General features: G+C 40.6%; 1 protein-coding gene across 1 annotated transcript in view; it reads right to left on the bottom strand.

Annotated features, from left to right (window-relative positions):
• Window positions 1–8,220: 8,220 nt before the first annotated feature.
• Window positions 8,221–23,059, bottom strand: part of slit3 (slit homolog 3 (Drosophila)) — a 181,967-nt gene continuing 167,128 nt past the window's right edge. Inside the window, exons 32-36 of the mRNA XM_017474763.3 lie at window positions 21,925–22,055; window positions 13,661–13,815; window positions 12,776–13,064; window positions 10,685–10,890; window positions 8,221–9,758 (exon numbers count right to left, since the gene is read on the bottom strand). Of these exons, the coding sequence (XP_017330252.1) occupies window positions 9,517–9,758; window positions 10,685–10,890; window positions 12,776–13,064; window positions 13,661–13,815; window positions 21,925–22,055 (1,023 nt within the window). The 3' untranslated portion in view covers window positions 8,221–9,516. The remainder of the gene's footprint in view (window positions 9,759–10,684; window positions 10,891–12,775; window positions 13,065–13,660; window positions 13,816–21,924; window positions 22,056–23,059) is intronic.

Below are 23,059 nucleotides of genomic sequence, written 5' to 3'. Positions count from 1 at the left end.
GAGAGAGAGAGAGAGAGAGAGAGAGAGAGAGAGAGAGAGAGAGAGAGATAGAGAGAGAGAGAGAGAGAGAGAGAGAGAGATGTCTTTAAATGAATGGTGTCTGCTGGCTGAGAGGTAAAATAATTGTTTTTTGGATATATATGGAAACCAACTGAAAAGAAGTAGGATGGGATGTAGGTGGAATCTGACAAGAATATGAGCACAGGAAGAGTGGGAAGGTGTAATGAAGAGTAATGTAGGTCTGAAGTAGCAGAGTTTTGCAAAATCAGACACACTTTAACACTGAAAAAGTGTTTGTGGAACTGTAATATTGGAGAACACTGAGAACATGGGGCCGGATGGTTTCTGACTGATTATAGACAGCTAAGTCTAAGCAGCTCTGAGATAAACTCATGCACGTCTTGAGTCTTTCTGAGGTCCGGAATGTTTGTCTGGAAATAGTTGAAACATGCCGGGTAAAATCTGGATGCCCTTAGAAAAAGCATAAAAGGATTACATGAAAGAGCATGAGGAAATTAAACTCAGTAGAATTTGTGCTTAGAGTTTCCTTTTAAGCTTATTTGATGAAATGGAAGTCAGAGAGTCTGGTTCTGACATGACACCAAAGACATGTCTTTGGTTATTGATTTTATAGGGTGCAATTATTGTTAATTAGGACAGTTGTTGAATTATTAGACTGGATTAGTCTCTCCATTCATTCCCAAGAAGATAATAATAATTACTTACAGTAAGAGTAATTTGTAAAGCTCTTACAAGGTTGACTTGAGAGTCAGGTGCAGTTCTGGTGCTGGCTACTGGAGGAAGTTCATAATCTAATGCATCAATATTGATTTCAGAGTTAACTGGGGAAGACATTTAATTTGAGCAGAAGCATATGCGTTTAGTGCAATTAGTGCAAAGCTTTGTCACAAGGAAGAGTTTCTGGGGTGCTTCTCAGGTCTTTCTCTTAGAGAAGTTTGTTTGGAGGGCATATGGCACGTATTTGGGGGCATTATAACATTAATAATTGTTGGAGTGATTCATTTCTGTATATTCTCCCATATATTTGAAAAAAAAATTCCACCGGAAAAGAGAAGAAAAAGCAATCTGAGTTGATATAAAAGGGAATGTAAGTAATCAAAGTTTAGTGATTATATCTTGAAAACTGTAGGAGGAAATATTTTTTTGAAATTTCATCCAAGGAATTGCAAGAAAGGAAATGAAAAAGAAGGTGAACAGCTGGAAGTTTCAAGCCAACTTAATTACAAGGTCACATTTATTTTGGCAATCATATCCATATCCATAGAATACAGATTTTCTCATTTTCTATGATAATGAAAGATTTACTGGAAACATGTAACTATAACCATAACATGCACAAAAGCATTAAGGTTGTTGTATGAAAAAATCAGAAACCTGAAACCAACCAGCTGTGCTATAAAAGCGATTGTAAGTGCTGTATCACTGTGTGTGGAGAGCTTTTTCATGCTGTAGTTCATTTCAGGTTGAAAGCGGAACTGGCTTCCTACAATGACATCAAAAGACTCCTTGTGGGCCTTCGGTGTTCATATTGTCTATTATATCACTGTAGGATTTCCTTCCGAAACAAAGCGCTCCCCTATGACCTCGTTCTGTCTTTGAATATCAACTTATGAGTAGGAGCTGTGAATGAATGATGAATTACCCCTGAAACAGTGTTGCCTTACCCAACACAATCCAACCGCTCCGAAAATACTTTCTTCCACCATGTTTACTCTTCTTTTTGCCAAGGACGTTCCGTTTTCCAGGCCAGGGTCTTCGGGATTAATGAGGCATTCAAGTGCAGCAATGCTACAGAGTTTGTGTGCTAGACTGTGAGATTGGCTGGCTCTGTGTGGATAAGAAGTGGGATTCGAACAGATGGTGCCTCTCAGAGGTGTGATTAGCTCCCATCATGCTGGCCCATGTGCAGGCAGGTGAGCACGACCCTTGGTGAGGCTGCGCTGCATATGTTCAGCTTTTGCAATGTGAAACTTTCAGCTTCAAGACATTTCCATCAGAGCTGTTCGACAAATTCTGAAGAATGCAAAGTAGAGGGTAATAGGTTCCACATGCTTTCATGTCTCAAACAGTCAGAAGTTTTAAGGAATTAAACTTTGATTTGGTCCCGGATTAGACCAGATACAGATGATATAAAATGCATTATTATTATTATTGTTATTATTATTATTATTATTATTATTATTATTATTTACATTATTCCATTGAAAGGACTATCAATATAGTAGGGGTGTAATGCAAGTTTAAAACAAGATTTAAAACAAAATGAATGTGGCCTAAACCAGAATGATTCAAGTATATATATATATATATATATATATATATATATATATATATATATATATATATATATATATATATATATATATATATATATATATAAACCCTACTCCTATGCCCCTGGAAACACTGTAAAAGAACAAAAACAGATGTAGAAATGACAGCGATGTCAGCAATGTTTGTGGAGTCTGGCTCTGACAGCTCCTCAAACTCTGCTACAACACTCCAGTTCTTAACTCTTCTCAACCTGAGATGTGGCAGGGATTGTTGATTTAATCCAGCTCATACAGTTTTTATTTGTATGAAATACCTGTGATATTTTCAGACAATTTTAATTGGTTCTGTTTCCTGAAATATAAACATATAAACTAGTAGCCTATTTTAAGCATGTTTGCCTCACGCTTCCGGGGATGGGGGTTTGAATCCTGCCTCCACCCTGTGTGTGTGGAGTTTGCATGTTCTCCCCATGCTTCGGGGGTTTCCTCTGGGTACTCTGGTTTCCTCCCCCAGCCCAAAGAAATGCGTTGCTGACTGGCATTTCAGAATTGTCCATAGTGTGTAAATGTGTGTCTGATTGTGCCCTGTGAGGGGCTGGTACCCTGTCCAAAATTGTGCCCTGAGACCCCTGGGATAGGTTCCAGGTTCCCCGTGACCCTGAAAAGGATAAAGTATAGAAGATGGATGGATGGATGGATGGATGGAAGCTACCACAACCCTGACCAGGCAATTACTATAGAAGAATGAATAAAGCTGCAAATGCATCACATGTTAATGGACGTGGATTTTGTTTGTCCCACAAGCTTAATTTTCATCTGACCGCGCATGAACATAAAACCTCCTGCTTGCGCAACTTTGTTGTTGCTTCCCATGGGATCCCAGTCCCAATGCGCACTTCAAGTGCCCTAAAAAACAAATAGTGCTCCTAATATTCCTATTTGTATAGGTTTAGAACACATTATTTGTTCATTCCAAATAAAGTATTCATATTTGGCTAGATAGCTATGAGAAATGCTTCTGAAAATCCCTAAACTTAAATGAACTCTTGTGATCTGCCTAATTAAAAATTCTTTGTTTGAGAGCATTAAACACCATGTTTTCATAATGTCAGAATCAGGGCTGTATATTGATGTCAGAATCTAAAACAGAGTGTTTCGGTTCAGTGGCGCCGTGGCAAACCTGCGGAGAGCAGATGATGGCATGCCAGTATGAGAGAACAAGCCTCCTGTTCATGCAGCAAATGACTGCCCAACTGGAAAGTGCACAACTGTCAACAAGATAAAGAAACAACACTGATGCTGACCCTGCTGCTCCAAAAACATTTTCTCCCCAAAATGCCTGTCACACATCACTGACAACTTTCAAGTGCCAAATATCTACACCGAGGATACATACGTGCTACACAAACCCACACGTCTTCAATGACTCAATATAGCCACAAGCTTGGATGGGAAAGTGCAGTGCCACCATGTCATCACCTTCAGCCCCTTATTTACTTTGCTCTTTTTTTGGACATAATCCAAATGTGACATTTGACAAAATGAACCCTGGAGCACTTTATCTTCCAAATATTCTGCAATTGCTCAACAGTACACAGAGCTCAGAAGTGGTTATGGGAAAATAGCTATGGACAATTTTTGTTGTTTATTCACCGAACAAAATAAGTGCACAATCTGAGTAGCAATCTTTTTTATTTTTTCCCCCTAGAACACACTCACTAAGACTCATTTGTTCTTACTCTTCTTCTTCCGAGTAACTAGCCGAAGATTTGCAAAGCACTGTTTAATGTTTTACTTTTGTTTAAAGCCAAAAGGAAAAACTAAAGCAGATGGCCATTAGTGGTTAAAAAAAAAAAATTCCAACGCGTCTCACCTCATCTGTTTTTATTGTATTTTTGAAAAACACATATTAAATAAAACAAATACTGGTTTAATGGTAAAACATAATATTGCATCAGATTCAATTCAGATTAAATACAATGAAACTTGTGATTTAATATATTATGAGTAAAGCCCATGTCAGATTTGAGAAATCGGTAGCACATTGAATTGGACTTGAATGCAGTGTGCTTGGCATATTGCGGTTGTTCTGTGCGGGTGACTGCTATGGCAGTTGGGTGCCATCTGCCCGCTTTTCTCTGTCTGTCTGTAACCAGCTGTGTGGTGGGAACTTGATTTCACACCGAGTCATGCTGTCTGCTTTGGCCATAATTCACCATCCAATCTTGTCTAGTTGCCCTCTGCCCCAAGCTCTTATTAATGTCTCCTCTGAGAAAATACACACACACACACACACACACACACACACACACACACACACACACACACACACACACACACACACACACACACACACACACACACAGTGGTTTGTGAGGACCTTCTAATGACATAATTATATAGCTAATTAATGCCCACATCTGAAGCTTATCCTACCCTTAACCTCAATAACCCAAAAGGAATTTTTAAATATCCATGCAAAATATGTGAAACGTTAGCATTAACAAGACATTAACAAAATTAGAACCTTCAGTTCTTTAGGACCTTGAGGATCTTTAGTCCTTCCTTGCTAAAAAAAAATCGAACTTGGCTTGCCAAAACACAGTCCAAGCTGGTAGACCACTTTACTAGTTGGAAAGTTATTTTCCAGCTTCTTACTAACTTGACTAAATAAATCAATAAATGTTTGAGATTTGTTGAGAAATGTTTGAATTGTCTAACTGTGCTATTTTCTTTAAAATAACTAGTCTGTGATGAAGCAGTAATTCAGAAATTGTTCCTTTTCCATCAGCTGGTAAATATAGTCTGCCAGTTTGACCAACTTGGACTGTATAACTTTATTTAAAAAAGAAAAAAAAGCAGAAACAAACATAAACATTTCCTACCTTAATGGCAGGATTGAGTTTAGGTGTAGACATGCATTTTGGCAGCAGATTAAGATGGTTTTGATCCGGGGAGACATTGGGGTGCATGGGGTAGCATTGCTGCCTGACATCTTCAGGGTCTCTGGTTTAATCCTGAGCTCAGGTTACATTTACTTTTATTCATTTAGCAGATGCTTTCATCCAAAGCGACTTACACATGAGGAAATACAAGCAAAGCAATATATCAAGCAGAGAACAATACAAGTAGTGCTACCTTACAAGATTTATAATTGAGTTCTAGAAAAGCAAATTGCACAGAGTAGAGGAGTAAGAGCCAGGGTAAGTTTTTTTTTAAAAAAAAAGATAACGTGGTGTTGGTATTTTAGGGGTTAGTTACGTTCTCACACCCTGTCCAGGGTGTACCCTGCCTTGTGCCCGATGCTCCCTGGGATAGGCTCCAGGTTTCCCCGTGACCCTGAAAAGGATAAAGCGGTATAGAGGATGGATGGATGGATGGATGGATGGTTACGTGCTCACGGAAGAGGTGGGTCTGTAGCTGTTTTTTGAAGATAGTTACAGTCTATGTGGAGTTTCGCATGTCCACATACACTCTCTAGTTTTCTCCCACCTCCTAAAAACATACCAGTGGACTGGTTCTACTAAATTGCCTGTAGGTGTGAATGAGTGTGTGCACGGTGACCTGCAATGTATTGGTGTCGCTTCCAGGGTACATTCAGCCCTCGCACCCCGTGTTACTGGAATAGGCTCTGGATCCACTGTGGACCTGACCAGGATAAAGTACTTACTGAAGATGAATGAATAAATAAATTGATGAATGTTTTTGATCTTCACAAAGCACTAAATCCGTGTACACACACATGTCTTGTTATCCTTGTGAGGACCTTTCATTAACATAATTATTAAAAGCAGCTAATTAATACTACGGCTACACCTAAATATAAATAACTACAAGGAACCTTTTGGCTCTTTTAGATTTTTGTAACATACACACAATTAACAACAACAACAAAACCCTCCCACAGTTTTCTTTATGGGGACCGGTCAAACGTCCCCAGAGTCAAAACTGTCAGATACACCTATCCTTATGGGGACAGTCGGACACAAACACACACCTATGTAAACCTATGTAAACATGCCTCAGTTTCCCCTTAAGTGTTCGCCTAGTTTCTATAGCATCCATCTAAGCTACTTACTTTTCCTGTCACATTCATAAGCACACTGCAATACCATGGAAGATTGTAATGAATGATGACCGCTGGAGAATTAACAGCATTGTGTTTCTTTAATAACCTGGCGTGTCCTGACAATGCTGGGCTTTCTTTACTCCCTGCAGGGTGAAGAGATGTATCTGAGGGAAAGCCAGGGTTCACAGGCAAGCCACTAAACATAATGAGAGTGAACTTGAAAGGATTTGAGAGGCATGAAAAGGAGCTAGATCTTTCCCGTAGTAGACACGCATTCTCCGTGGGACTGGTCTCATGCAAAAGATTAGCTCTCTTCATGGACAAATGGAAGCACTATGTAGTAAAGAGCTGGGTATTACTGCTGAATTGTTCTGGGTAGTCAGTTATTCTCTTAGTATTCAATCTGAATGTTGTTAATATTTCCCTGGATTAGGAACAGAGATAAGAGAGTTAGTGAAGTCACAGTGACTTTCACGTGAGCTGGTATTTAGGTATTTGTTCTGCTTGTAATACTACATAAGCTGTTCCTGTTTTGAGTTGTATTCATGAAAGCTGAAATTCCTAACTTATGCAACTTTGCTTACCAAATCAGCAACTGTGTGTCTGTGGAAATCAACTGAACAAACTCTCTGTACTGGACCATATAAAGTGAATCAGCCTACATACACCACAGTTGCACTACAGCCAAACAAGTGGAGTTCTCCATCTAGCGGATAGAAGACAGCACTGCAAGAAATTCTACATCAAACGCTCAGAAATTACAGCGCCTCTGAGGTGACCTAGAGGTGATTTATTTATTTATTAATTTTTTTAAATAAAGTGTGACCATGAATTACTGTGGTCACAAGACCTGATGTTACTATTTACAGCATGATCCTAAGTAGGATAAAGCAGCTACTGTATTAATCACAAAGTAATCTATAGAGGTCACAAGTTAATATTTCAAGACCGCAAATGAAGTATCTTGTTGTATACATTTAGTATCAGAAAGGTTGTGCAACCTAAGCCCATGACTTAATATGTTGTGAAACCATTGTTGTGATATTAAATACAAATGTCATACTTATTAATTGGCTCAAGTTATTATTTAACTGATGAAAGCGTCTCAAGTAGTTTTTTCACCAGACTTAAAATAGATACTACTTACATATGTAATATTCTCGATCACTACTTGTTACCCCAATGCATTATTTCTGTTACTTATGACTACTTTTACTCTTATGTGTTTTGTACTCTTTCCACTACTGGGTGTAATTCACTTCACCTCTCGTTTATTTTAAAATACGATGATTGGCATGTATTAAGTATTTCATCGCCATGAAATAGATCTCGCAAAACGTAACTTATGGCATCAATATATTACGTGACCACACTTTATTAAAAAATAACCACCACGTGGATGTACATCCATCTATTTTCCATACTGCCTGTCCTACACAGAGTTGCAGGGAGGTTGGAGCCTGTCCCAATTAACTTGGGGCACAAGGCGGGGGACATCCTGGACGGGGAGCCAACTCATCACATCTCACACACTACAGACAATTTGGAAATGCATATCAGCCTACAATGCATGTCTTTGGGTCTGGGAGAGGAAACTGGAGTACTCGGATGAAACCACAGGGAGCACTGGGAGAACATATAAACGTCATAGGGCGGAGGCGGGATTCAAACCCCCAACCCCAGAGGTGCACGGCAAACCACTAAGCCACTGAGACACGGCCCCCCATAATGCATTTTTTCCCTAAGAGGAATGTGCCCTGACTTGTTTAATGTACACAATCATCATAATCAACCCTCAAAAACCATGTCATTTCCTTGTGTGTTAACAATTAGAACAGCAATAACCAAAAAACCCTGTTAAAGGATTCATTAGAAGTTTTAATTCAACATTCATAGTACGTTATTCATCACTCTCTAGTTCATATTCAACCAGAAATGCTCTATTAGTTACACCATCTTTACCTTTACAGGCATTAATATAATTCATCATATATCAGATCATTGGGAAATGTTCTAATGTTTTATTCTTGAGAATACACCGATCGTATTTGGGTTTAACACCGATTGATTAACTTTGGGGAAATTTGACATGTTTACTATCTCTCTGAGATCTGTAAAAAGCCTTCCTTGTAAAACGATGGCTATATGATACAAAATACAGTAGTAATGGGCGTAACATATTCGTGTTTAATATATTAGTAAGGTTATGACAGAATACTGTATCAACATGGAGAGCTTTCCAACAGAGCTCAGATGTGGTCGTGTTTTTGTGAATATTTAGTAAAAAAAAACCCAACAACAACAACAAAAAATAAAAATGGGAGAAAGACACCACCAGTGACTGGAGCATCTCTGCTGGACCACAGCATGAGTTCACATTCAGTCCTATACGCTTCCATGCAGTCATGCGAGAAATATGGGGAGATACGTTTCGCTCTGTGATCCATCCTGCTCGGAATTCTGCTCTTCTCTTTGAGTGATAATAGACAAATAAAAAAACAAACAAACAAAAACAACAACAAAAAAAACCCAACAGTCAGGAACATCTGCATGTAACATGAGCATTTCAGAGCTCTAAAGATAAACAGTTCCAATCCTTCAGCTCTGGATTTAAGTAATGAGTCCTTTAGTCTATCACAATGCAAGCTGGATATAAGGCACAGTTCCTGTTTCACCAGCATAGCGGTCCTCTTCACGTCGGGGACAGTTTGAGGTTCCTCATGCTCCTCTTGACCGGCATTATTGGCTTTTTAATATTTTACTTGCTCAGTGTCCTAAAAAATCCCTCTCACACTCAGTCAGACATGCAATACACACTATTAATCTTCAGGTTAGGTTGTACATTTATATAGATACACACATTCATATATATTTATTTATATAAAATTCATATACTTTCAGGAATGTTAATCTGCTGTGTGTGTGTGGGTTTTTTTTTTTTTTTTTCACGGATACAAAATAACTTTTATATCACACATACAAGAAAGATCATAAAAACAGTCTCTTTAAAAAAATCCCTTAATAAAAATAAGTTCTATTTGTATTTTTTTTTTTAAATGTACAATATATTTTCTTTCCCTCTGGCTCCATGTGAAATGGGGTGGGGGGGGGGGGGGGTGGGGGGTGCGGGGGCAGGGGTGGAGAAGGTGATCATTATGAAGGGCATTTCGAGCAGCCGCACTCCACGGTCGTCTCCAGCTCTTCGGAGAAAGAGGAGCCGTCCGAGCACTTGAAGCTGACTTTCCGTCTGCGGCTCTTGGTGGGGGCGCAGCAGAGTCCCGGGTGACACGAGCGTTGACACTCGACCCGGGGGACCTTACTGGTGGACGTGCATGTCTTCTGGCCTATGTGACGCTTGAGCTGCTCACGGACCATCTCGCCCTGACACGTCAGCTCTGGGAGGAGAGCAGACGTGTGAGAACTCCAAATACATGAAATGAACATAGTGAAAACCTGTACTGTCAGGCCCTCGAGCATGACCCTTAACCCTGAACTGTTCCAGGATGTAATGTCAGGACGTATTCTTATAGAAACATAATCAACTTAGAGGTGTAAAAGACATCACACCACCCCCAATTATTACTCATTATTTTCCTATAACAGTACGCACAATTGTGTTGTATGCCTGGTGTTGCAGAATAACACACAGAATAGTGGTTAGATTAGATAAATGTCTGTTTCGAAGAAGAGCACAATACAGTGAAAGTTTAGCTGTGTGTGTGTGTGTGTATATGTGTGTGTGTGTATGTGTGTGTGTATATCTATATATGTGTGTGTATATATGTGTGTGTGTGTGTGTATATATGCGTATATGTGTGTGTACATGTGTGTGTATATATATGTGTGTGTGTCTATTTGCGTTTGTGTGTATATGTGTGGTGTGTGTATGTGTTTGTTTGTGCGTATATGTGTGTGTGTATATGTGTTTGTGTGTATATGTGTGGTGCGTGTATATGTGTTTGTGTGTATATGTGTTTGTGTGTATATGTGTGTGTGTGTATATGTGTTTGTGTGTATATGTGTGGTGCGTGTATATGTGTTTGTGTGTGCGTATATGTGTGTGTGTATATGTGTTTGTGTGTATATGTGTGGTGTGTGTATATGTGTTTGTGTGTATATGTGTGGTGCGTGTATATGTGTGTGTGTGTATATGTGTTTGTGTGTATATGTGTATGTGTGTGTGTGTGTGTGTGTATATGTGTGGTGTGTCTATATGTGTGTGTGTCTGTGTGTGTATATGTGTGGTGTGTGTGCATGTGTGTGTGTGTGTGTGTGTGTGTGTGTGTGTGTATGTGTGTATATGTGTGTGTGTGTGTTGTACCGGTGTCACAGGTGCTGCCTGTGTATCCAGGCTGGCAGTGGCATGCAGGATCTCCACTCTCATCCACTCTGCATTCCCCATGCGCACAGTAGTGCCCCCTGCAGGTGGCTGGCTCCTCTCTCCTTTCACAGAACTGACCCGTGTAACCGTGCGCACACTTACAGCTGTAGGACGAACCCTTAGGCACACACAGGCCATGCACACACCTGTTCCCAGTTGAGAGAGAGAGAGAGAGAGAGAGAGAGAGAGAGAGAGAGAGAGAGAGAGAGAACAAGAGAACAAGAGTTAAATAAATCAATATTTATATGTAAATATCTTGTTTTTATGTTTGTTCATATTGCAGACTGCATCTGGTGTACATTTTCAGACAATTCTGTTGTCCTCCTTACATAGCTGGATAATGTCTTAAATGTTTAAAAGTGTTTCTTGGGCTATAAATAACATCTACTTCCAAAGATACCTCAGAAGAAGTATTAATTACAGTATTATCATGCTATGGATCAGGCTAGTTTCTTCATTTGAGGATTTTTTAAAAAACATTTTTTTCTGGCCCAGAAATGTGCTTGACCCTCAGCTGGAAAAAATCTGCAGGTCCAACTCTTTTTTTTTTTTACAGTTCCCAGTTCCAAAAAAGTTGGGACGCTGTGTAAAATGTGAATAAAAACAGAATGCAATGGTTTGCAAATCTCATAAACGTACCATTTTGAGAAAAAAAATAAGGTAATGTTGAATTTGATGGTCGCAACATGTTTCAAAAAAGTTGGGACGGGGGCAACAACAGGCTGGAAAAGTAAGTGTTACTAAAAAGAAACACCTGGAGGTTAATTGGTAACAGGTCAGTAACATAATTCGTCATAAAAAGAGTATCTAAGAGCAGCAGAGTCTCTCAGAAGATGGTATGGAATCTGGATGGAAGCATATGTTCCTCTAAAACCTGTATATACCTTTCAGCATTGATGGTGCCTTTCCAGATGCAAAATGTTCCTCCAGCTGTTTCTTTTTAGTAACATCTATTTTTCCAGCCTTTTGTTGCCCCGTCCCAACTTTTTTGGGATGTGTTGCGGTCATCAAATTCAAAATTACTTTATTTTTTCCTTAAAATGGTACATTTACTCAGTTTAAACAATTGATATGTTTTCTATGTTCTATTATGAATAACACATGGGTTTATGAGTTTTGAAAATCATTGCATTCTGTTTTATTTACATTCATTTACATTTTACACAGCGTCCCAACTTTTTGGGAATGGAAACTGGGGTTGTAAAAGGCAACTCATGAGGCATGCATCGTTTTAACAGAAGGGGAAAGTTTCAGCATCGCTTGTTTAGGATTTTCAGTTGCTATAAATAACAAAAAAAATGCATTCATTCATTCATATTCTCTAAGCACTTTATCTTGGTCAGGGTCACAGTGGATCCGGAGCTTATGATGGAAACAGTGGACCATGTTGGAGAGATGGCAATCTATCACAGGCCAGTATGCATATACACATTCATACACCCATTCACACCTAGGGCCATTTCAGCATAGCCAGTCCACCTCCTGGCGTGGTTTCGAGGGAAACCCATGAAGACATGGGAAAAACATGTCTACATTCGAATCTTGAATTAGATAACACCTATATTGCTCATATAAGAGAAAGATCTTCCATTGTATGAACTTGGATTCATAGCTGAGCTACGTGCCCAGGACTATAGTGCTTACAATCAGTTAGACATGCCAGAGCAGAACCATTTAGAGCCTTATAGAATAAAATGACTGAGGTGAATGCAGAACTAAATAGGTAGCCACTAAATCTTAAAGAAGACTATGGTAATGTGCTCGGCTCATTTCCTGGTAAGGACACGGGCTGCTGCATTCTGAACTACTGTAACTAAAGCTTTTTTAAAGAGACAGGAGGGCTGCCAGCCAGTACCACATTACAACAGACCTATATAGAGGTTATGAAAGCGTGCACTAATTTCTCAGTGTCATGTATTTAGATATATAACTGGTTACAAGTCAGACCCATATATATATATATATATATATATATATATATATATAAAGGGAGAACGTATAAGAGTGTGTGTTTGTGTGTGGTTACAGTACCTGCTGGACTGACAGGGGTTGGCGTAGCTCTGTTGCTCGCATAGAGGACCACTGCTGCTGGCAGGACACTCACAAGTCACGCCCGCCTCACCCCTCTGCCTGCACGGCCCCTGTGCACACACACTGCACAAGTGGCAGCCAGGCAGGATGCCTTCTGTGCCCGTCAACCCGGTACTCAGCTCCTGCAGCTCCCCGTTGAAACGGACGTTATGGATGCAGCCGTTGAAGGACTGGGATGTGCGCTCAGCTCCCGTACGCAGGCCTGTGGAGCCGATCGCAGAGGGCACGCCTGAGAGAAACAAGTCATACGGACATTCACGTAACAATGTGTAGCAAAAATGAAAGTGTTACATGGTTATGATAACATGGTAGACTAAAGAAAACTGAGGATGTTTGATGTTAGTGTCAAGAACTGGTATGGAAAAAAGGTACTTTTGTTGGAAATTGGTTGATCATAGACTAGACAAGCTGGACTAGTTGGAAATATATTTTTGTACATTGTTTCACTGCAGCTTACTAAATAATAAATTATCTGTACAATCGGCTACAAAATTATTGGCACCCTCAGTAATGACGGGTGAAAAGGTGAAAAATGTCTTTGTGGTTAATTAACCTCAATTTACTTCAATTAAAGATCAGATTTTTTTTTTTTACCAAGGGTGCCAATAATTCTGAAGCATAGACTATATGTTTGTAAAAAAACAGTCAAAAAAAATCTTTTTTGTGCATTTCCATAAAAATGCACGTGTAACGGCCAAAATACCATAACTAAAAATTTTGCTTCCCCAACCCAGGTGGTAGAGTACATAGTAGAGAAAAGAGTGAATGGTTGTGTATATCAGACATAAGTGTGTATGTGTGCGTGTGTGTTTGTTGTGCTCTCACCTCCGATGTAAAGATGTGTGTTCGGCTCCACTGAGGGCGGCCGTGCCAGTTTGCCCAGACTCTTAGGGGATCCTTTATCCACCACCAGACTCAACGTTTGATTCTGGATCAGTAATTCCACTGTGTGGAAGAGTCCGTCGTTCACCGATTCCACACTAACACAGACAGACAAATAGACAGAGGTCAGGTTTGTTCAATATTGTACATGCCATCTCTTCTCGAGAGTAATGCTGACTAAACAGAGTTCAGTATCCACTATTAAATTATTAAAATTAAAATGTATTACTGGATGAAGATGGCATGCACAAGTATTTTCTAGCCACCAAATTAGTAAAATGTGACATAAGCGTGACCAAGCAGACAGTAAATGCTGCATGCTGTAAAGGCTAAATGGATTGAACTGATGTATTTGGCGTAGATGTGGAAGAAGCATGTAATGTTGTAATTTTCAAATACCACGGGATAGGATATTCCTGTTATACCACTCAACTGTTCAGGTAAGAGCCGTTTTCCTGTCCGAATAATTTAATACTTGCACTTCTGCAGCAATGTTATATGACATTTCATGTCAACCTGTTGTAAGCAGACACTGTAATGTATAGTGATCACAGCATGAGCAAGCCTTAATGTATAGGATGAAATATATGTGCATGCTTTGGCTGAGCAAACATGATGGCTGTGCCAGGTGTGTTCTTTAGTTTGGCATTGATGGGACTAACAGCACTCGGAGATCTTGTGCTGGCTGAGAGCTCTCTCTAACACAATAAGCAGATCTGACACGTTCTTTCTCATACACCCATCCACAAATACATTGAATCCAGCTGAGAATGAGTGTGATTTGAGGTGAGATCTTGGTGGTTGGAGCCTGAGAGAACTCAGGAGCTTGCGTTCTTCTTCTTTTTTTTGTCTGATCTTGTTAAACATTTTTAGAGAGTGCTGAGAGCTCGTTGCGGCCCTTGAAACCTCTGAGAGAAAACGCACGGAGCGTGACAACGAACTCTTGCTCAGCTGGATGATTTTGGCAGAGACCACATGCTGCGCTCATACACTGGAGTTACAACAGGCTCGTGAGTGCTCCAGCTTCCCACGCTGCTCAGTCCAGGACATGCTGGACCTGCCGATTGCTGGGTAATTGTGTTTTGTCTGAGTGTGACATTGTAGTGGACTGGGTCATGACCCCGCTAACCCCCTGCAAACTGACATCAGAGCATGAGAAAGCAGGTCAATTATGGCTACAGAGACTCATCTTAGACGAGTTATTCCTGGAAGGAGCATAGGCAGCGTCAGACAGCTAGAGACAGTGGTTTGGCAATGAGTAAGACAGCGAGAGAGAGAGAGAGAGAGAGAGAGAGAGAGAGAGAGAGAGAGAGAGAGAGTCACGAGAGAGTGAGGGACTGAGCAAGAGAGAGATTGCGGATACAGAAGTGTGGCTTGTTCTCCTTCGGTACCCAAAACACACTCTTCCTCTCTTTGTACCGCATTTCACTTCTCAGAAAAAAAAGGGGTCCAAAAAAAGCACGCTGGCCTAACGTGTCAAAAGCATCTTTCTCTCCATGGTGAGAATCTGACACTTTCCCCAGCTGCACCGCAGGTCAGGTTGCACAACCTTCGAATTAACAGCTCAGAATAATGGGGTGTGAGATATGGAAAAAGGGTCTGCGCCTTAACCATAGGTGGTCCTGTTATGACTCTGTTTTACCCAATGATTGGTCACAGCTGCCCCATGTAGAGAAAGAAAGGCAGAGTGAAATCAATTAAGTAACTTAAACAAACAATTAAAGTGAGTTTACTTTGCCTTGCAGTGCTTGAATTTGAGCTGGAGGTTTTTTTTTTCCAAGGCTACATGTGCTCTTGATTTGATTTCAATTCAAGGTGTCATGATGCATCTTTTTTTTTTTTCCTTTGCTTTTTTTCTAATAGCCAGTTGAATTCCTAAATCTAATTGGTCACAAGGTGTTGATTCTTTTTCTATAAGAGCAGCTCTGACAGACAGTAGTACCAGGTGTAATTCAAATCACAGGTTTATATTCATGCACTCATTCTGAAATATTATCACTTCTATAGTAACAACTCTTTCACAGGGACTTGTATGACAGACATTCCACATAGACTAATAATAATAATAATAATAATAATAATAATAATAAAACTCCTTACAATTTTTTAAATGGCTTTTCTGTAAGATGCTGTCGTATTAACTTCAGATAAAGAGAATGTGAAGCAATGACTATGTATCTGCTATGACATTGGTATTAAATGTAATTGACTGTAGGTGATTAAATGTATGAAGCATCATTCTTTAATAAAAAAAAAAAAATGTAATCATGTCAAATTACTTTGTATGTGCTGTAACAGGAAACTAATCAACTTTAGAGTGGCAAGAGGAACTCCACTTAGTATCAGGCCACATCATACCACCCCATCCTTGATTATTTTCCTATAACAGCACACCTTGTCATGTTTTATGTGCTTGCGTGCTTATCGATCATGGCTAGGCTTAATGTACCTCCAAAACGATAAGATTTCATTAGAAATATTTGGTACTGTTAAAAAAACAACAACAACATTATGCATATACCAATGTAAAAATCCAGTTATGGCATTAATGCATAATTTTTCAAGAGTGAGTCTAAGTATTTTTTATTTTCCTCATCCCCAGTGCGCACAAAGATCAGCGTACTTCAGGAACTTAACTCCTGGCACGCTTTACTAGCTCTTGGCTCAACACATATACGCTTTATACGGTTTATATTACAGCCTCATAATTCAATTTCATGCTTGCAAACGTTCTCTTTGTGAGCAACATCCATTTGCAAGACCCCCTCAAGAACTTTCCCTACGGTCTATTTGATACTCTACATACCATATATGCCTGGCTTTATTATGGTTTTCGGACAGTGCCTTTGACACCAGTCTTTCATTAACAGTAGCCGCAGGAGTTAGGACGCAGAGACGGAAGAGGTGGCTTTTCGTTTTATGAAATAAAGCTGAGATTAAATACACATAACCAGATTAATCCTTTAGTTTCAGCCAGGCTGTTGTATATTTGTTAAGGCCTGGAAAATTGTCAGGCACTAGCTTTAAAAACACCATAACACTAGATGGCACCAGACACCAAACCAAGATCATAACCCACTTAAAAGAGCAGCCACTTTCACCACTACTGGCCAGCTTATTTACTGGATGAAATTTTCCAAAGGTCACATGATATTTGTAAAGGGGGAGAGCTCCGGATTTGATGTGTGCCCAGCATGCGTTTAAGCTTTAAATGCTCCGTTATTGAGCTCTATAAAAACAAATAAAACGCCAGCTTAGATTTGAGCAGACTCAAATGCAGGGAGAAGTCAATTTCCTGTCAGCTGAAAATACAACACCCTCCACGAAACCGTATTATAAACAACACAAACACAAACTTAGACACAATTACCGGAGCCTTCATCTCGGAAAGTTATCTAAATCAGTGAACCTACGGACATATTTACGTTTTCCAAATTCAATTACCCGGCGCTATCGTTTGCTTACAGCAGAGTCACACCAGACTGGCTGAAGTCAACGGTACACAGGCAGTCAGTGCAGTTATGGATTACAGCTGTAACCGCAATTAGGACTCTTTTGGAGCTGAGTAGCTAAGCTACGTGCTTGTTTAGTGAACAGAACCTCAAAAGGGTGGGAGAACTGACTGATTTCAACAGCCTTCTGATCCGTGTGAACCTCTGTCAGTGCAAGTAGGGGTCTTTTACCAGAAACGGGAAGTCTAATGTTAACATCGGATCTTGGAAGAGATGTTCTCTTGTGTGTTCAAGTGGCACAGTGGTATTTTCTAATGACCTTTCAATAACACTGTAGTCAGTCAGGCCCAGAGGAGCTCAACGCTCAGCTCTGAGCCCTAACTTGATCTGATCTAAGAGAAAACTAACATAATCCAGTTCCAAAACTTGGCTCCTAGTTCCAGTCCAAGATACACTGCGCTTTCAAGCAGGCCAGTCTTGCTTACCTCAATCCCTGCTGGGCTTCTCTTTAAAAAAAAAAAAAAAGGCTCCTGTGTTCCTAGCACTTCAGTCACATAGGAACTGAGTGCTAATCCCAGATGGATGAAAGAAAACAGGCAATAAAAACACACCCTGACCCCCCATCACCCCGCTGCGTTAAGCTTTAGATCCAGTTGATGCGGAAAACATAAGCCTCATTCTGTGAAACTGGGTTAGGCATGGCTGAAGCCATAGTGCGTGGAGCAAGGCAGAAAGGAGAGCTGCAATTCCAACCTCCTCCTTTAATTTCCTGTGATGGATTTACGAAAACTGGTGCTCCCTGCTGAACAAGTGCCCACACTGCTTCTGAAACTAATGGAGAGATTAGCGCTGGGTTTTTGATAAGGGCAGAACATTAGCAAGCAGTGCAATTTAGGCATTCATCTGAAACCTAATGATGCTTTAGTGCTAGTTAAGATCCCTTCTTCAGTTCACCTCCTCAGTACACTTAACGCTCTCCTCTATCTTGAATCCCCAATATGCCAAGATCACTACGGAGTGATAAGTAGCCTTCACCCTCCACCAGCATTCTATCACATCATTCTCTCCTGAGTCTAATCTGTCTTTCCTCAGTTCCTCTCCACAGAACTCTCTCGCTTCTCTTCTGTTCATCATTGCCTCCCTTGGCTGCGAATCTCAAAAAATGAATGCTTGAAAGCGAATGCTTCACTTGAGATATGGATAAGGTGAAGAAGCTTTGGCCTCTCTTCTGATCCTCGCCTCACAGATGCTTCATGACTCAGTGGGACATTCGAAGTCAATCACCCTCAACAAAGCCCCTGAACCAGAGCTCTACGATGCTGTGTCTCAGCCAAGGAAGCGTCACGTCTGCGTTTCTCCATGGCCCAGAGTTCTGGGTTGGGACGGAGTTACAAATTTGAGCAGCTGCTGCATGGCCCTCACTAGCTTAACCGTGACATGAAAAGCTCAGGAACATGCTGGCCTGACTGGTGAACTATGTGTTGTGGCTCATATCAGGCTAATGAAGGTAGACAGGGGCAATTCTGCCTTGTAGTCGGTGAAAACTGCCTCCTTCTCCATTCCATATTACACAGCTCAGCACTATCTCCCCACAAGCCCAGAGACAATGGCCTTCAGGCACGCCAAAACCACAGAGCGTTACGTCATCAGGGGAAAGAACAGCCTAATGAGAGGGTAAGCATGCAAAATAAGGCCATGACGCAGCTCGACTACAGCCACAGAAATCACCATCCAGAACACAGCTGCACTCAGGAAAAGTACACTGAGTTTATCAAGTCTGACTACAAATCTGACACTCTGAGCTTCTGTCTATTCATACTATATATGAATTAGTATGAATTAGGCTCTGGGTTACTGATCGGAAGGTCAGGGGTTCAAGCCCTAGCACTGCCATGCTCTGGGTTACTGATCGGAGCTGCCAAGCTGCCACTGTTGGGCCCTTGAGCAAGGCTCTTAACCCTCTCTGCTCCAGGGTGCTGTATCATGGCTGACCCTGCGCTCTGACACCAACTTCCTGACATGCTGGCGTATGCGAAGAAAAGAATTTCACTAGGCTGTAATGTATATGTGGCCAATAAAGACTCATTATCATGATCATAAACCGGTGAATAATCAGTGAAGTACACCTTTGAGTGCATACTAATAAAATAATTGCACAGCTTTGTGCTAATATTGAGTAACTTGAGGCTATTATATCGCGCACAGGCAAGACTCCTGGATGAAGTGTTATTTTTACATGCTGTGACACTCCCGACAGCGCTATCGATTGGATCCTAGGCAGTGGCAAGTTAAGAGAGGCCCTTTTTTCAGAGCTAGCGAGAGATCAATAATATGCTATCTGGTGTACAGGGAGGCTGGCTTAGATCAGAAACCAGTCACAACTGCCACCTCTCAGTGTGCACTGATCCGCTGTGTGACAGGAAAGGGTCTTAAGGCATTCTGGCTGTATGAACGTGCCTGCTTTAAATGGACTCTCGGCATCTTTCAAGTGATGTGTCTAGATTTCAAGAAGAAAAGTTGCTGAGATACGGTCAAACAACTTGAGCATGGCGTCTTGTATATTTATATTTAAGAAAGCATGTTTGTTTGCCCCGTGATGCCAGCTTGAATGCACTTTCTGTCAACAGTGAGACTGAACCATAAGGAAGAAAAAAAATGTGGCCATTTCTTATTTTTCTGTTTAAAATATGAAATACATTTCAGATATACTACCAGTGAACAATTTGGACACACTGAATCATATAGAAGAGTTTTACAATTTTAAATTGTTTTAAAATAATAATGAAGGCTTTAACACTATGGAATAACACAAATGACCAAGAAATGTGTTAAACATATAAAACTATTTCATATTTAAATTCAGTATTCTTGCACACTCTTGGCATCTTCTCAACCAGCTTCATGAGAAAGGCTTTTCTTAAAGTTTCCACATTGGTCAAAGCTCCAAATAAAATCTGTCTGTTTTGAAACTCACTTGAACGAAAATCCCTTATTAAGAATACATTCAGAAATAAACTTATGGGCATTAACTTCACTTTGCCTTTAATACATCCATCCATTTTCCATACTGTTTATCCAACACAGGGTTGTGGCGGAGCCTGAAGCCTATGATGCCTGGAACCCAGGGAACTTAGGGCACAAGGCAGGGGGCACCCTGGACAGGGTGCCAACACATTGCAGGGCAGAACTGCACATCCATTCACACACTATGTACAATTTGGAAATGCCTACAATGCATGTCTTTGGACTGGGGGAGGAAAGCAGAGTGCTCCGAGGAAGCCCCTGAGGCACGTGGAGAACATGCAAGGGATTCGAGTGCCCAACCCCAGAGGTGCGAGGCAAACGTGCTAACCACTAAGTTACCGTGCCGACAATATATATGATATCTAAATTATTCATACTTTTGACTGGTAGTGCACAAAATGCAATCCAAACACTAATATATTTTAAGATATACAGCATATTAAACAAAATAATTGAGGAATCCCATTAAACGAATTTAAACATCCCTTTAAGCCATTTTCAGACATTGCAATAATGATCCCTTTTCCTATATTTAGTATTTAGTATGCACATAATTATCCTTGCACTATTAAGCTGTGAAAGCCTATCAGACTGCTGCACAGAAGTAGAATCTGTTGTGAACTGCACACCAACCTGTGCTAACTGCCACCAAATCTATATTACAAGAATTACCAGCATTCAGAATTAGTGAAGCAAACAGAAGGATATTTGAGACAGTTATACTGATACCGAACGATCGACAGTTGATGAACTGCGTAAAAACAGACTAAATGTCATTAGAATCTTGGTGAAGCAAAACAAGGTTCCTAAATTATAGCCAACAATTCCGGCAGTTAAAAAGACGCCCATGGGGAGCCGTAAAAGCCAAATAAGCCGAGCTTATTTGTGAGGCTCCAGTGAGCGGAGGCACACAAATCCACACTGGACTCCAGTGTTTATACAGAAACTGTGTGTGTGTATGTGAGAGAGAGAGAGAGAACAAGAGAGCTACCTGACGAGGGGTAGAGAGAGCTGAAGTAAACCCTGGGTTTGGGGAATAGGCTTCGGGGTCAAAGTTACCCTCGGTCACATGTGTTTAGCCAAGAGCCATTGTCTCAAAGATTAGGTATGCTTTGGTGTGTCTGCTTAATATGAGTCAACATCTTCAGGGTAGACAAATGAGTACACTTTAAGAAGTAGTGTGTGTGTTTAGGTTTAGTATAGTACCTATCTTACAGTGTCCTGTGAGAGCGAAACATATTGACCAAATATACCACGGCAAATCAGTAGATTTGTTTTTGCTGTTATGTCTTGGATTTGCCCTTGTGTTTTTGATTTTCTCTTGTGTTTCCGAATTTGCTGTTGTATTTTGCTTTGCTGTTGTGTTTTTTATTTGTTTATTTTCTGATTTGCGGTCGTGTTTTTGATTTTCTCATGTGTTCTTGCTTTGCTGTTTAGTTTTTCATTTTGCTGTTGAGCTTTCTGATTTGCTCTTGTATCTTTTATTTGTTGTGTTTTCATTTTGATGCTATGCGTTTTTATTTGTTATTTATTTTCCGATTTGCTATTGTTTTTTTCGATTTTCTCTTGTGTTTTTGCTTTGCTGTTGTATCTTTTATTGGCTATTGTGTTTTCTGATTTGCTGTTTTGTTTCTCATTTTGCTGTTGAGCTTTATGATTTGCAGTTGTGTTTTGGTTTTGCCTATGTGTGTATTTTATACAATGTGTTCTCAGTGTCTAGTGTATCCTTACCTGTATACAGTTGTAGGAGGGTACTTAGCGATGTCATACATGAGTCGAATGTGGCCTTGATACAGCTCCACAGCCAAAGGGTCATGATCCTCCTTATAAAATAGCATGCCATTATCCTTATCAGTAGCCACCTATATAGACAGAAATGAGAACGATAAACTTACAAAGACACCCAACATGGAATGGGGGAGAAAAAAAACAGCCGTACTTGGCACTTAACACCTGGAGTTTAGTTGGTCATATCAACCAGAACAGCTACAAAAATCCTTGAGTAGGTAGCAGCACACAAATCAAACATAGGACTTGAGAGATTTATGGTTCATGAATTGTAACAGCCTGACTCTGTATGAAATAATCCCCAGTGGAGCTTTCACACTCTTGCCCAATAGCCTGGAGCCATGCAAGGCAAGTAGCGTGACCACATGATGAGTGCTAGTGCTGAATTTCAACTAAAAGACATTTCACAAAAACGTCAGCGCTTGGTCTCAAACCCAAGGACTGCCCATCTGCCTCCCTTATATATTTAAAAAAGCAGGAGTGTCAGTAACGTCCTTGTATCCTAACCAGCAAACCCCTTCTACGGCTGCAGATGTTGCTATCTCAAAGTCACCAGCTCACCTCTGCAGGCAGATGAAGAATACGCCGGCTATTTTTATCTCCTCCCACTTTAATTAACATTAGGCTGCCCTGTCGGCGGCGAGGCGAACGACTCATTTGTAGCGGAGATGCAATCCAGCCGTGACGAGGGGGCTCATGATTGCAGCTGATAACAGAGCCGGCTCAACTTCCATTACCATAATATATGTCCTCTAGGGAGGTATTATTCATGCTAGTGGACAAAAGGTGACATTCTAATAATGTCAGCGGGGCTGGGCCGAGAGCTGCAACCGATAAAAACCCCGGAACAGATGTTAGGAAAGGTAGATCGCTTTCCGTGGCTAGGCTAGGTGAGATCAGAATGAGAGACAGGCTTGGACAGCTCAGCAAGGCCTGCTACGAAGCAGACTGATAGTGATGGCTACCCATGCTAGTGTGTTGATAGGGGTTGAGGAGGAGGAGGAGGAGGAGGATGTTGTGGGTGGATCTCACTGTTGGATGTTTGACTTTGTCTGTCCACAAGATAGTTCAGCAGACT

This window comes from Ictalurus punctatus, chromosome 8, assembly GCF_001660625.3.
Source record: "Ictalurus punctatus breed USDA103 chromosome 8, Coco_2.0, whole genome shotgun sequence".
Lineage (NCBI taxonomy): Eukaryota > Metazoa > Chordata > Actinopteri > Siluriformes > Ictaluridae > Ictalurus > Ictalurus punctatus.
The sequence above is the reverse complement of the archived record's forward strand: the minus strand, read 5'-3'. Positions and strand labels throughout refer to the sequence as shown.